We start from the raw sequence: 16256 nt of genomic DNA, 5'->3' as shown, positions 1-16256 counted from the left end.
GCAGCAGGGTGTAGCATTTTTCAGCAGGATAAGAGGGGGGAGGTGTTCTTTTTCCCCCCATTTGGAGAGAGTGACCATTTGGTTTTGACATGGAAGATGAACAGACATGCAGGAGTATCAAAGAAAAGGGAACATATGTGGAATTATAAGGCAGGTGATTATAATAGTCTTAGATATCAACTTGGGAAAGTTCCATGGAGGATGGAATTGGAAAGCCAGGATATCATTAGTGCTTGGGAAATGGTGAAGGAATATTTGTTAGCAGCAATAGTAAGCTGTATTCCATAAGTGAAGAAGCAGACACTCATGGAATACAGCTCATGGAATACAACTCATGGAATACAGTTTGTCATCAACTTTTGGTATAAAGTTGATGACAAACAATATCAAACAGGAACCGAAGGTGAAAAAGAGATTATGGAAGAGATAGAAGGAGAGGGGTGGAGAGCAAATGCATGAAGAATATAAGACTGGAGAGTGACTAGTATGGTGAGGAAGGCAAAACTGGAATATGAGAAGAGATTGGGAAATTTTTAGCTATATGGCCAGTAGGAGGAGAAATAATTGAGGAAGAAATAACATTGTGGAATAAAAATGGGAATAGAGTGATTGATGCAAAGGACATAGCCAGAGTCATAGTCATTCAATGAGCACTTTATTGGAGTATTTCATCCTGGAGATAGTTTTAATACTAGATGGGTAGGGCAGGTTCAAGGTTTAGAGGTGCAAGAGGACAGTGTGTGTTCCAAATACTGAGTACTCTGGATATCAGTAAAGCAGTAAGACTAGATGGTATTTCACCATGGGTTTTGAGAGAATGTGCTAAACAACTGACAGCTCCTTTGACCTGAATTTTCAATGAAAGTCTGGCTATGGGAAAGGTACCCAAGAAATGGAAGGAAGGTAAGATAGTGCCATTATATAAGGGTGGAAGCAGATTGGAAGTGTATAATTATAGTGCGGTTTGTGTGTCATCAGTAGTTTTTAAGATCTTGGAGAAATTATACAAAGTGTGGCTCTATATACAGGAGGGACCATATACAGCATTGGGCAGATGAGGGTAATGTTATCTATGAAAATCAACATGGATTTGTTAAGGATGCTCTTGCATAAGTAAGTGCATTTTAACAAATATGTATGCTCTTATTTAAGCAAGAGCATACTGAACAAATATGCTAAGGATGCTTTAAGCAAGAGCATCCTTAGCATATTTGTTGCTCTTGCTTAATTAATATGATTGCCTTTTATAACAAAATGACAAGAGCATTTGATGAAGGAAAGACATACCCTGTCATTTTTTTGGATTTTGCAAAGGCATTTGATAAGGTGCCACATGATCAGCTGATATTTAAGTTACAGCACGTGGATTAAGATGTCAGGATTATCTGTTTGATAGGTATCAGAGAGTTGTGTATGGTGGGGCAATAACAAGGAAGCAGAAGGTTACAAGTGGGGTCCTACAGGGCTCAGTACTGGGACCTGTATTGTTTAACCTTTATATCAATGACATTGTCAATGGATTGCAAGGGGATATTCAGTTTTTTACAGATGATGTGAAGCTGGGAAGGGTTATTAGTAACAGTACAGATGTTGCAGCCCTGTGAGAGGACAGATGGGCAAATCAATGAGGGTATCAGTTTAATGCAGCAAAATGAAGTTTGGGATACATCAATAGGAGGCTGCATACTTGATTGGAGGAACTGTACTGGAGGAAGTAGACAAGAGATCTGGGGGGGGGGGGGGGGTGATGATCGATAGAAAACTGAAATTCAGTGGGCATATTGCAAAGGTGGTGAAGGTAACCCAGAGCACCGCTGCAATACTGAGAAGGATGCTGACCTGCAGAGATAAAAGAGTTATCATTCCATTGTGTAAGACCCTGATCAGACCACACTTAAGACTATTGTTTTCAAATTTGGTCCTCAGGATTTGTAGGGGATAAATTAACTGTGGAAAGAGTACAGAGACAGATAACAAAGATGGTTTCAGGACTGTACAATGTTAATTATGAGAATCAGCTGAGGGAATGTGGACTGCAGAGTTTGGTGGACACAAGAAGGAGAGGTGATATGAGACTTTTAAACTGTTGAGAGGCAATTACAGGGTGACACTGAGGAGTTCTTTCACTTGTTCGAGCAGCGGGAAGGAGCGATGACAAGAGTCCATTCCTGGAAAGTACGAAAGGAAGCTGTGAGCAAGAGGGTGAGGAGTGGTTTCTTTGCGTGGAAGGTGGAACCATGGAATGCATTGCCTGGAGAGCAAGAACAGTCACTGAGTTCAAGGAGTGGTATGATAGACTGTGTTTCCTAGAAAGGACCTCTCACGATGAGTCTCTTGACTCCATTGAGGCCTGAATAAAATAATAATAATTTAGGGAGTTCTCTGAAGGAAACAGCAGTAAATTTCCTTGCACATAATTACACCAAAACAAATGGCAACTCTTAGTTGTATCCTTGACTATGCTTTACTGAAAACAAATTCAGTGTCCATTAAAGATATCCAAAACATTAATAATTTTTTAGATGTTTCAACTATCCAGTGGTTAAAAAACAGAACAACTATTTTGGAATGTTTCTTTGTTTTTACTTTACAGCTATCAGGTCCATAAACACAGTGTATGACTTTCTTTCCAATCTTTAATTATAAAAATAAAAAGGCACAACACTGAAGCTGATATTTGATCAACCCCTACATTTCACCATTTACACAACTTTCAGCAATGTTTTCCACCTCTAACCTCCACTCTGTATTAATATGGTAAAATTCCATCACTAACTTAAATGTCTTGATCATACCATCTCTGGTTACCTATCCACAGAACTCTGCAATTTACCTTCCTTCAACCTCCTAACACTCCAGTGTCCTGATTTTGTCTTTACATATCTCAGGATCCTCTTCAGAGTTTTATCTTCAGATCTCTTCTTTATTGTCTTTATGTATTCCCATTCATTTGCTCATATTCTAAATCTATTCAGATTTTTACAGAAACTTAGCTTCATCCAGTATACTGTTCTGTCCAACTTTACATTATTATTCATGAACAACGAAAATATCTTCGCTCAAATCAGTTATAACATTTAATATACTTATGTATATTAAATGCTATGGCATCCCAAATATCAACCATCCTATCCAAACAATCTATTATTCATCTTAATTTTTCTTAATTAAAATAGCAACCTACCATGTGGTATCTGTATGTGGTATCAGCACAAAATCTGAAACAGCTGCAGAGTGTTCATCCCTTGATCAAATGCACTTTTCATCTTATGAAATGAAATTTCTAAAGAAATTGAGTTTGTGTTTTGCAAATCTGATTCGAACTAAAATACGTGAGATAGGATATAAAAACATGATTCTCGAGAGTGAAATTCACTGCATGTCTGAAAGAAGATTCCTATATTATCTTGCTCTTGAAATTAAACCAGAAAACATGTTAAGCAAACCTGAACAGAAACTGCCCAGCCTATTTTGCAGTGTGTTTGTACAAAATATGAAAATAGTTACCTAAATGATGATCATATATAGAATTTATATGAAACATCAACAGCCTAAATCATCCTTGAAATGCCATATTACAAAGTATGAAATTACAAATTTCTAAAAATACATGTGCCAATATCCCATGGTCATACTCATATCAAAATATCATAATATCCTGAGTGACACTGCTTCATCTACTTCTAATGTGAGATTAGAAGTAGATAGTGGCACTGGTTTATCTACTTCTAATCTCACATGGGTTCTTATCACATCAGTTACAGTATGATCTCAATCTGAATAACATATACTTGCAAAGTGATTACTCAGTAATTCAGATTTTTTTCTGTTTAAAATTCTTTTTTCTAACTTATAAATTCAGTTTTATGGATTAATAATGGGCACTATTAATATACAATACTATTTGAAGTTTGACAGGTTATTCTTCCTTTACTCTCCTGCAGAAAATCACACACACACACACAAAATACAGTTGTTGTTTTTTTTTTATGTTGAGCCCATACATGAGAGGTTGGTTGATCAACCTATAGTACATTAGCACCATGTATAAGTAACAGTGTAGTGCATGTATGTTATATGTATACAGTGTATGTATGTGTATATATATATATATATATATATATTTTTTTTTTAAAGAAAATATTTTATTATAATATACCATAACTCTGCCATTCATTTTGTTAATAATTTAATACTATCCAAAGATGCATTACATTTTATAGTTTTTCTCATTTCTGATATGAATTGGATGATTATTTTTAGTCATATATATGTATTGAATAAACTAAAAGCTTCATCTATAGCTAGGAACCAAAATTAAAATTAACAGTATCGCACATCAATGAATAAACTGACAAGTGCACTAATAGCATTAACTGATATAATAATGTGTCAGCTAATTTGTATTTCATTATAGTTTACAAATATTAATTAAGACACAACAGCTTCTTACTCAGTTTCAACAGTGGGTTCAGTTACTTCAACTGTGGACACTGATGGAAGTGGGGAGGTAACCTGGATTCGAGTCCAGTAAAGTGGCTTCATAGGAATTTTTGGACTAACTGCTTGTTTTCGAGCTAAATATATTTAAGATAATTAGAAAATAATTAAATATAAGGAAATGGATAAAATGAGGAAATTACAGACAAAATATTAAGAACTAATAATTACATTTTAAATTTAGAAAAATCTGACAATTCTAAGTCATAAGAAGAACATATATATTTTCTTCTCAGAAACTTACAATAATTTGATGGTAAAGAACTACTGCAATCATTTTTTGGGAAGATCCTAAAAATAAATGTTTTACTGCATTGTGTGGGATGCTACTGTGTTATAAAATCACTTTAAGTCAAATCTTTAGAGGTACCTGTGGCATAATAATTAATAATGGAATACATATAGACCACAGTAATAACTTTAATTAAATAAAGGTACAAATATTTCGTACTGAAAGTAACAGTACATCCTCCATGTAGAACAAACAGTTAAAGGAATGCAATACAAAGTACAGAACAGTCGGTGGATCACCAATTAAATTGTTGCCACGTGCAAGAAGATTAATTACTAAAATATTATTAAATAATTCTTTAAAGATAATTATTTCATTGATGGTTACATAAAATAAGAGTCTCCCAAACGTTTGGGAGAGACAGTCATTTCGATTTAAATTCGGCCGATGTAAGAGGGCTTCGCAACTTTCTTTAAAAAGGTGTTCATATTTAAATCTACATCTGTGGAGAAGACAAGCTTTATCCCACTGGATATTATGATTAATGTCAATGCTACGTTGTGCTAGACCAGATTTATGAGATTTCATATATTCGATATAATATTGATGTTCCTTCATTCCTTTTTCCACAGAACTTTGGACAAAGTGTCTGTCCAAAATTTTATGTAACCTCTTATTTTATGTAACCATCAATGAAATAATTATTTTTAAAAAATTATTTAATAATATTTTAGTAATTAATGTTCTTGCACGTGGCAACAATTTAATTGGTGATCCACCGACTGTTCTGTACTTTGTATTGCATTCCTTTAACTGTTTGTTCTACACTGAGGATGTACTGTTACTTTCAGTACAAAATATTTGTACCTTTATTTAAGTTAAGTTATTACTGTGGTCTATACGTGTTCCATTATTAATAAAATCACTTTATTTAGAATAGGATAAAAAAAAGTTTATCCCAGTTTTTGATGGAATTATAACATGACTAACAAAATTATATAATTATGACTTATCTGTAATTTACATAAAGCTCTGGAGGGAAAAATCATCAGTGTTTTGTTTTTTTTAAAATCATAGGCTGAAAGTCAATTATGTTGTATGTTAGATGCCACTTTGTGACAGACAGTAGATGGGATGATAGGGGAGTGGTGGGAAGGCTAAATCTAAAAATGTGTGACATAATTTATAGACAAGTGCCTAGAGTAAGTAGAAATTTCCACAGATACTGTAATAAATGAAATGTAATCTCTTATATTTTAAAGATACCAAGAAATTATATACTTGGTTTAATCCTTTATCCAAGTGTAAGCAAACAAGTTTGAGCCTGAACTATTTTCAGGACTGGGACAACTCGTATATAGAAGCTTATGACTTCGCATCACTTGCCTTAGTATCCCATAATGCAAAGCACATATCCTTATGGGTATGTATAATGAACTCGTATATAGAAGCTCCCTTCCCACAATGCTATGCATTGTGGGACAGGAGCTTCTATATACAAGTTGACCAAGAAGAAACTTAAATTGGGAGTTATTTTCATCGACCTAACATCAGCTTATGACACAGTCTGGATCACGGGCCACCTCCTAAAGCTAAGAAATATCATAAGGTGCAAAACAACTTTCAGCTTTTTGAATCCATTTTCTCCAACAGAAAGAACCAGGTCCACATTGGTGAAAAAAACAATGGTCTTTCACAGGGCTCTAAGTTATCCCCTTTACTATTTAACATCTACATGTCTGACTTACCACATACCAGCTCAAGCAAATATGTATATGCTGATGATCTCACTATCCTACACCAGTTTACCTCCTTTGCCAACCTGGAAACAACCTTGAACATATACCTGAACATCCTGAAGGTGTACTTCAAGCAGTGGTAGCTGAAGCCAAATCCAACAAAAACTGTGTCCACTGAATTCCACTTGAATAATGCAGAGGGAAATCGACACGTCAACCTCTCTTTCTGCGACAAAATGGTAGAACATGAGCCTCACCCGAAATACCTTGGAGTGAGCCTGGACAGAAGCCTAACCTATAAAAGGCACATCACCAACCTGTCCAACAAAGTTAAAACAAGAAATAATATCATCTCACGGCTTGGTGGAACAACCTGGAGTTGAGGTGCTGATGTCTTAAGGTCGTCTGCACTAGCCCTGGCATTTTCTGCAGCAGAATACAGTGCCCCTGTCTGAGAAAGAGGTGCGCACACTAACATTACAGACACCCAGCTAAACTCTACCATATACCCAATTAGTGGGACACTGAGAAGCATCCCTCTCCCCTTTATTAAAAACAACATGCAAGTCCACAGTAATAACTTTAATTAATAAATAAGGTAGATATTTCGTACTAAAAATAATAGTACATCTTCAGTGTTACAAACAGATAGGAATAGAATACAAGTAACGAATATTCGGTGGATCACCTATTAAAATACAATGTTGTCGCGAGCTAGGAAATGAAAGAAATTAATAAATAATTAATATTTAAGATAATTAGTTTTTTAATGATTACATAAAATAAAAGTCTCTCGGATCTTTGAGAGAAAGAGAGGCAATCATTTCGATTTAAATTCAGTCAGTGTAAAAAAAAAAGCTTCACAACTTTCTTTAAAGAGGCATTCATATTTGAACCTGCATCTATGAAGTAGAATAGCTTTATCCCACTGGATATTATGGGTAGTAGTAATACTGTGTTGTGCTGGACCAGACTTCTGAGGTTTGTTGTAATCAATATAATATTGATGTTCTTTAATTCTTTTTTCCACAGAACGGCCAGTTTGTCCAAAATAAGAAACATCGCATTCACAAGGAATTTTTTGTAAACGCCAGCCAAAGACAGAGATGACAGTTTATTTTTGTAGAAGGCAATAAGGAAGAAATTTTGTTGATAGGAATATAAGTGGGAATCAATTGGTACTTTTTTAAAATTCTACCTATAGGTTCTGAGATTCCTGGAATGTAGGGGATTGGAACTCTGCGAACTGTTGAAGAAACCTTAGGTATTGAAACATAAGATTCAATTATCTGTTGGATTTGATTAGGGTGGTAATTATTAGATACCATTAACTTTTTAATGATGGAAAGTTCTTGTAAGATTTCTGGACAAGAGCAAACTTTATGCGCCCTATTAATTAGAGATTTAAAAATGCCAAATTTTTGACATGTATGGTGAGCAGACATTTTATGAATGTATCTGCCAGTAAATGTGGGCTTTAGAAAGATGCTTGTAGATAAGGTACCAGTTCGAGTAAGCAGGATGTCCAAAAATGATAAAGTACCAGAATTTTCCTTTTCCATGGTGAATTGGATACGAGGATGAAGGCTATTTATCTGTTGTAGAAAGTGGAAAGCTCATCTTCAGTATGTGACCAAATGGCAAAAACATCATCGACATAATGATACCAAAGAGATGGTTGAGGGTGAATGGATGAAAACATAGTCTCTTCGAATTGTTTCAAAAAATAGTTAGCCAAAGGTGGAGACAAGGGACTACCCATGGCAGTACTTTCAACTTGTTTGTAGAACTTGTTTTTCCAACTAAAATAACCTGAATGAATAACAAATTCGAAAATTTCTGCGATATCTGGAAGGTAATCTTCATATAATAAATTGACTGTGTCGGCTAATGGGATATTGGTAAACAGAGATACAATGTCAAAACTGACTAACAACTCAGACTCTTTGATTTTTAATCCTTGATTTTTTTCAGGAAATCTGTTGAATTTTTTATGTAGGATCTTGAATGTCCAGTGAGAGCACTTAAAGAACAAGACAAGACTTTTGCAATTCAGTAAGTAGGAAAATCAATGCAATTCACGCTTGGTCGTACTGGATAGCCTTCTTTATGGATTTTCAGGAGACCATATAGACGAGGAGACCTTCCAAAGTGGTGCGTAAGTTATCCACTTAATTTGGGTCCCAACTGATGACCTCATCAAGTAATTTATTTAATTGTTTAATCTGTGAATTTGTATGATTATGCGTGATCTCTTTGTAGGTTGATGTGTCTTCTAAAAGACTGGATACTTTGGTCTCATAGTCAGTCTTATTCATGATTACAATAGCTTTTCCTTTATCAGCCTTAGAAATAGATATATTATTATCTCTTCTTAAAGAAGTTAGACCTTTGATTTCAGCATTTGATAAATTGCGTGGAGGTAATTTGCTTTTAAATAACAAAGTCGCAACTTCAAAACGAAGTTTATTAGCGTCATCGCTAGAAAGCCCAGACAGATTGCGTTCTATATTACGTAAAAAATCAAGATATGGAATGCGTGTAGGAATAACTGCAAAATCAAGGCCTTTTGCCAAAGCACTGCACTCGGCGTCGGATAAAGAGCGATCGGAGTTAATAATCCATTTTTTATTAGAAGTGATGTCAGAGGTTAAGTTTTTCTTTTGTCTGTGATATAAAGAATTATATTTTTTCATAAGTCGGTGAAAATTTCTTTCGTAAGAATGAGTAACAGATTGCTTTGATAAGCGAAGAACAATATTTAGTAATATTGTTCATTGTAATATTGTAACAATATTCATCATTAAGAACAGTTGAAATTTCTTCTTCGAGATCCGAAATAGACTTGATATTAGAAGCTAATTCTTTTTTGGCAGTATGAAGTTGGTTACGAATTAAGGAGAAACTTGCACGAATATAAATAGAGTGGGCTCCAGGAGACCGAATTGTTTCTTTAAACCTAGCAAATGTAGGAATAACTTGCGTATCATGACATTTTTTGAGGAAGGAAATCCATGCTCGAAGTTTACCTTGTAAAGCAGATAGTTTTCCTAGTCTTCCTGTTTGTTTAGTAAAGTCTTCTTTTTTTTTTTTTTTATTACTGTGGACTTACTTGTTGTTTTTAATAATTATACTATGCCACAGGTCCCTCTAAAAAGAAGAATCATTATCCTTCACGGGGAAGACTTTACTAAACAAACTTATTGTGACTGTTCCCCAGAAGATCGCTCATATTGTGAATGACTGCCCAAGGCATCAATTTCATTGTGGTGGCCTTCAGGACATCCATGAGGTGACAGATGAGGTCCTGGATTGTCTTTCTTTGATCTGGACATTGACCTGTAGCTGCTTTTGCCATAAGATTAAATAAATAAACAAAACAAATTAAAAAAATTATAGAACAAGGCTACCCTTCTAGGATGATCTAATTCTTCAAATTTTGCTCTTACGTGGTGCAAGAATAAAAATAGCATATTAAGCTGCTGATAATTCACTGGATTTCAAGCAAGTATTGCCAGAGCAAGAAAAATACTTGTCATATAATTATAATGAACTATAATTGAACAGTTGTGGAAACATGTCATATTGTAGTGTAAAAAAACTTGAATTTTTTTAATGTGTCCAAACTTTTTAAGTGAATTAATGCAGCTATGCTTGATGATGTTCAGGAAGAGTGCCTCATTATCAATTCTGACTTCAAAAAGAGAAGCCATTACGAGTCTGAGAGACAGACTAAGTATAGTTTCTTCCATTTCATCCTGCATAAAGTGGCATTTCTTCCTGTCTGCCCAAAATAGGCTAATTGCAGGCATATTACACATTTCTGGATGTGTTAACATACAGAATTGTTCTCAGAAGCATGGATAAGTGCGATTTAAATTATGCCTAATTTAAAAGTAGTGTGATGATTATATTTATGTAACACTGGTATCTATCTCTTCAGAATATCTCAGCTATAGTAGTTAAAACGATACAGAAATAGTTTTCACACCAATCTTGTGTGAAAACTATTTCTGTTTTCACTGATTCATCATGAAGGCTCACTAATGTGAGCCTACATGATGAATCTATGGTTCCACAGAAGTGTCTAATAACAATATTGAATTGTAACATTATGCATCAATGTGTAAGAAAGAGGTCATGACAATCTGAATGGTACCTAAATCCTTTGAGAAACTATGCTAATTCCTTCAGTCAGCTCACTGAATTTTCACAGAATTAGTCACTATTATTACTATACAAGAAACTGAAACAGCAACATGAAGTTGCAAGAAAATACCATTTATCACCAGACTGATTGGTCAAGTAGCTAGCGTACGCTCTCCAACCAACTGGCTGGGGGTTCGAATTCCACATGGGTATGTATGTTTGCAACTGTCTTTAGGTAAGAGATGAATTTCATCGTCTGCTGTGAGACCACTGCCCTGATTATTGAAGGCCTGAAATAGCTTGAAAAAGTTCCATGTTTGGTCTATAAAGAAGGGTTTCTGGACTATGTTATAAAAAAAAATATATAATAAAAAATCAAAAAACATGATACAAAATGTATTACAGGTTAGCAAATAAAACTTTGTAAAATAAAAATGTTTTGTGTTTGTTACATTATATTAATTTTTTTTTTAAACTACTATCTGAATTTTTACTAATAATATTTGAATTTAAAAACAGATTGAACTATAATAAATAAAGTATTAAAATTTCTTTCTGCATAACGATAATAACAATATGTAAAACATTATATAAATTTCAGAGGGTTGAATTCCGGATGATTGGATTAGACCTCTCATAGTAACCAAAAAAAAGGGAAATAAAAACTGAATGTGAAAATCACAGAGGAATCCTCTTAGTGATTGTTCCTGGCAAGATTTAGGCAAGTATACTTGAGAAATGGCTGAGAAAAATTTTCAAAGGAAAGCTTGTAAAAGAAAAACCAAGGTTCAAGCCAAATAGAGGTTGTCAAGATCTGATTTTCATTTTAAGACAGACAGTTGACAAATAATGAGAATATAATAGGGATATGTATTTAAGTTTTGTAAATCTGGAAAAGGCATAGACAAGGTGCCAAGAGAAAAGCTGTTCAAAATACTAGAGTTATATGGTGTAAATGGAATGTTATAAAAAGCAATACTTAGTCTATATGTGAGTTGTAAGTAAGCAGTTAAAACTGAAGGAGGTACAGGAAGATGGTTTGATGTTAAATCAGGTGCGAAACAAGGATGCACATTATCTTCACTGTTATTCATCATCTATATGGATCTCATTATGAAGGAAAGTGGTATTGAACCTGATATCAGAATTGGAGATGTTAATCTCAGCTCTTTACTTTATGCAGATATTATACGTGTAAAAGTCTACAGGATGCCCTGACTAAGTTGAATAACTGCTGTAATAAATCTGGTATGAAAATCAGCAATAAAATAACAAACATAATGAAAACAGGCAGAAATATTGAAAACATCAACCCTGAATGGAGAACACATAGAACAAGTACAACATTTCACAATTTAGGCACAAATTTTTAGTGAAGATGGTAAATTAAATTTGGAAATAGACAACAGAATTATCAAAGCTGGTATGGTAAGAAGTCAACTGAATAAATCTATATCAATTAGTCAATTAGTCAAAATATAGATTAGAAATTAGTCAAAACACTAAACTAGTTGTATACAAGATAGTGTTCAAACCAATTTTATCTTATGGATCTGAAAGCTGGGTCAGAAATAAAAATCTTGATCAAAGACTGGAGACTACAAAATGTTCTGAGAAAGATTAGGGAAGTGAACAGATGGCATCAATGGCAATATCATATTAAAAATGAGGATATTAGGAAAAAATTTGACATTGTTAGCATTCATGAATGTATTAGTAGAGCTAATTTCAGGCGTCACTTAAACAGAATGGGAGAGAAAAAGTCAGCAAAACAAGTTTCTTTGCCAGGATGGCAGCAAAAAAGACCAAGAGGAAGACTGAGATCTAGGTGGATTGATACAGTAAAAGGTGTCTCAGAAGACAGAAATCTAAGACGTGATAATACTGGAGTCATGAAAGATAAGAGATTAATTTGGAAAAAAAATTGTCAATAGGCAATGTAGTAATGATGTAATTTTTTCATGCAGTGCTATCATAATATCCTTTATATCTCCCCTAAGGGTACATGTCAGAAATTTGAAGATTGTGGTATAAATTTGTAGAAATGGATAATGGTGAAAAGTTCATGCATATGAAATTATCCTTTAATACTTTTTTATAACATCATCAAAGTTGCAAAAATAATTTATATCAGCAGGCATTCAAACAACATTAACAGTACATTCTTACCTACAGAATAAGCTCCATACCATCCCCCAGCTGGAGGTGGTGGTAATGGTGCTGGTCCTGGTGGAGGAAGAGATCCAGGAGGGGGAGGTGGTAATGGTGGCATACCCATTCCTGGTGGTGGAGGAGGTGGAGGAATGCCAGCTCCTGGTAAAGGAGGAGGTGGTGGAGGAATACTAACACCTGGGAGAGGTGGTGGTGGTGGAGGAGGAGGAGGAGGAGGAGGGAAGCCAGTACCTGGGAGTGGTGGAGGTGGAGGAACACTTGCAGAAAGTGGTGGTGGGGGAGGAGGAGGAGGAGGAGGAGGGATAGAAATACTTCCTGGTGATGGAGGTGGAGGAAATGGAGAAATATCACTTAATTGTGCTGTTGGAGGAGGTGGTGGTGGAGGAGGAGGAGGAGGAGGGGAAGGAGTTAATGGACTACCTACTGCAGCTACTAACAAAGATTTCACTGGAGAGGATGCTTTTTCTGTAACAGTTATAGTAAATGCCTGTATTCCAATGCTCTTCATTATAGGTTTTGTATCACATGTTTGTGCAAATGTTGATTGTATACATAGGATGCCACCTGCCTGAGTATAAACTGATGCAGTTGTAACAGGAAGTGGAGCAATTTCATATTCAGGAGATGTAGGACTAGAATCCAAGTCACGCTTGGCCTTTCTTGTTAGCTCTTCTATTGCTGCCAATGTCTGGTATTTGTCAACTTCTCGTTCCAATCTAGCAACTCTATCTTCATAATCATTAAGTTTAGCTGCCTGCTCTCCTCTCATATGAAAGAGTGCCAGTTCTTTTTCTTTCTGTTAAAATGAATAAATCTGCTTAACAATATCAATCATTTCTAGAAGTATTTATGTTTACATATATATTCCAATAAGAAAGTATTTAGAACAAGAATACAAAACATTCATCATGTCAATAAATTTAAATTAATACTTGATCCCAAAATGATAACTTCTTAACCACATTCCACCACAGGAAAACAAGTAAAAGATATTTATATTATATATACATATTATAAATCTTCTACATTCTCTGGGTGGATTAAAACTGTTTCTCATGAGAATGTTTTTAAAAAAAATAAATAACTAAATAACCTATTTGTACACCACCAAAGGAGAATAACATAAAGAAAACTTTCTGAATTACATATAAACATAAGACTTTAAAATTAAAAATATGCTAACTAGAATATGATGGAGAGTGATTCCTAAAACTATATATAGTGTTTCTAAATTTATCTAATGTTTCAATAATAACAAATTAATAATAAATGAGTCTAACAGTAAATTATTTTTGATTTTATTGTTGAAACGAATTTCAGCTTTCTGAATTAAGTGTCAAATTGATTTCCATTATATTGACAAGGTTTGCTTTCCAGCAGGTAGAATGAGCAGAGTGAATGGATAGATAGCAGGAACAAAGGGCATGTTTAGAAACAAGGAGAATGTAAGACAAGATAGCAGGAGGATGTTGAGAAGAATAAAACATAATAGTAATATGAAAGATAATCAGTGTGTTGCCCAGATATGACAGTGATGAGTTTAGGTGGAGAGCAAGGATTATGAATGATATATTAGTGGAAATGTGTGAAGAGAAAGGAGTAAAGTTCGTGAATGTGCGGGATGAGTTTAACAGATGAACAGAACTGTAAAAGAGTGATAGACTGCACTTGAATGGGTTTGTGGGGGTCATCTGGAGAGGCTGCTTCTGGAAAGGAGAGTAATGAGTGCAGAGAATGGATCTGAGCAAGTAAGAAGTGATGTGGAACAGCAGGAGAGTAAAAAAGGTTTTGTAAGTGCATAAGTATAATACCAAAATACAGACCTTGGAAAGCTTCAATTTGGCAAGATTAATAATATATAATGAAGATATTAAATATCCATCATCACTTTAAAAAAAAACAAATGAAAAATGTTTCAAATTATTATAAACTCTCTGGTAAAATTCAAAACATTGTCTCATCCATTTGGTTTTAAAATGATGATGGATATTTAATATCCTCATTATATATTACACTTGACAAAATTCTGGAGACCACAGATATGAGAGATCAAAGAAAAATTAAGGGAGTGAACAGATGACCATGAATGGGAGAATCATTAAAATAATGATGGGAAGGAACTTAACATTGCTAACATTCAAAAATGTGTGAACAGAGCTAAATTCAGGTAGTATGATCACTTAAACAGAATGGAATAGGAAAGCTTAGCAAAAGAGGAGTGTGATTTCATGCCAGAATAGCATGAAAAGTACCCAGGGAAAAACCAAAATCTAGATGGATTGATGCAATCTGAAGCAGCCTGGAAGAAAGAAATATAAGATATGACAGTATTGGAGTGCTGATAAGTGATAGACTAATTGTTGATTGGAGATTAACAATAACATAAGCTTAATCATGTTAGTACTATCATAGTATTCTGTATACCTGATGACAATACACTGAATTTTGCTGAAGTTAAAATAGCATCTTCATGGCACAAAATGACAGAATAGGCACATGCACAAGATACCATGTGAATAAAACTGAAGCAAAAAAAAAAAGTGCCTATGATCTTGAAAGAGGATACCTAGTAAATATGATCATTTGTTGTAGAAAGTTCTTTTTTACTTTTTTTACTTAAAAAGATAATCGGATTGAATCTATGGGAAACGACCCTGGAATGGAAACGGGAAAACGAAAATAGAAACGACAAAATATAATACACATAGCAAACTGGAATGTAAGAGGAATAGCATATAAAGAAATAGAATTAGAATTTCAATTACTAAATGAAAGAAATTTTAAAATAGCAGTAATCACTGAAACAAAAAAGAAATTAAAAGGAACTATGAGAGAAATGAAAATTTTAATGTGATATACAGTGGAGTCGACAGAGACCAAAGAGCACAAGCAGGAGTCATGATTTGGATACATAACTCCCTTTCAAAACAGTTAAAACATTATAAATTATGGAATGAAAGAATAATAGAAGCTAGAATAAAAATAGATAGAGGCTATTTAACAATAATTGGTTTATATGCCCCAGAAGAAGGAAGAGAACAGGATAATATTGATTTTTATAATCAGCTACAAAACATATATAATAAAATAAATAAAAATGACTACATAATTTTAGCAGGAGACTTAAATGCAAGAAATGGAAACACGAAAATTAATAATAATATAGGAATACGTGGAGAACACACTCTAAACAGAAATGGTAAAAAATTGATTGACTTTGTAGTTTATAATAACCTAAAAATAATGAATTCCTTCTATAAACATAAAGACATACATAAATATACTTGGGCAGCAAGAGGAGATGGAAATCAATATTAGATTACTTCATATTAAATGAAAAGACATCAAAATTTTCACTAGATGTTAGAGTTCACAGAGGATATGAAATAAGCAGTGACCACTTCCTTGTTAAAATAAAATTAAGATTACCACCTAAATGGCTACAAATAACAAGAACAGAAAGA

General features: G+C 34.1%; 1 protein-coding gene across 1 annotated transcript in view; it reads right to left on the bottom strand.

Annotated features, from left to right (window-relative positions):
* LOC150101658 (uncharacterized) overlaps positions 1-16256 on the bottom strand; it is a 321244-nt gene that overhangs the window by 173286 nt on the left and 131702 nt on the right. The window contains exons 6-7 of the mRNA XM_090399849.1: positions 12790-13588; positions 4454-4577 (exon numbers count right to left, since the gene is read on the bottom strand). Coding sequence (XP_090255975.1) covers positions 4454-4577; positions 12790-13588 — 923 coding nt within the window. The remainder of the gene's footprint in view (positions 1-4453; positions 4578-12789; positions 13589-16256) is intronic.

This window comes from Typopeltis vanoorti, chromosome 11 (assembly GCF_054136105.1).
Source record: "Typopeltis vanoorti isolate ZY-2024b chromosome 11, IOZ_Tvanoo_1.0, whole genome shotgun sequence".
NCBI lineage: Eukaryota > Metazoa > Arthropoda > Arachnida > Uropygi > Thelyphonidae > Typopeltis > Typopeltis vanoorti.
The sequence above is the reverse complement of the archived record's forward strand: the minus strand, read 5'-3'. Positions and strand labels throughout refer to the sequence as shown.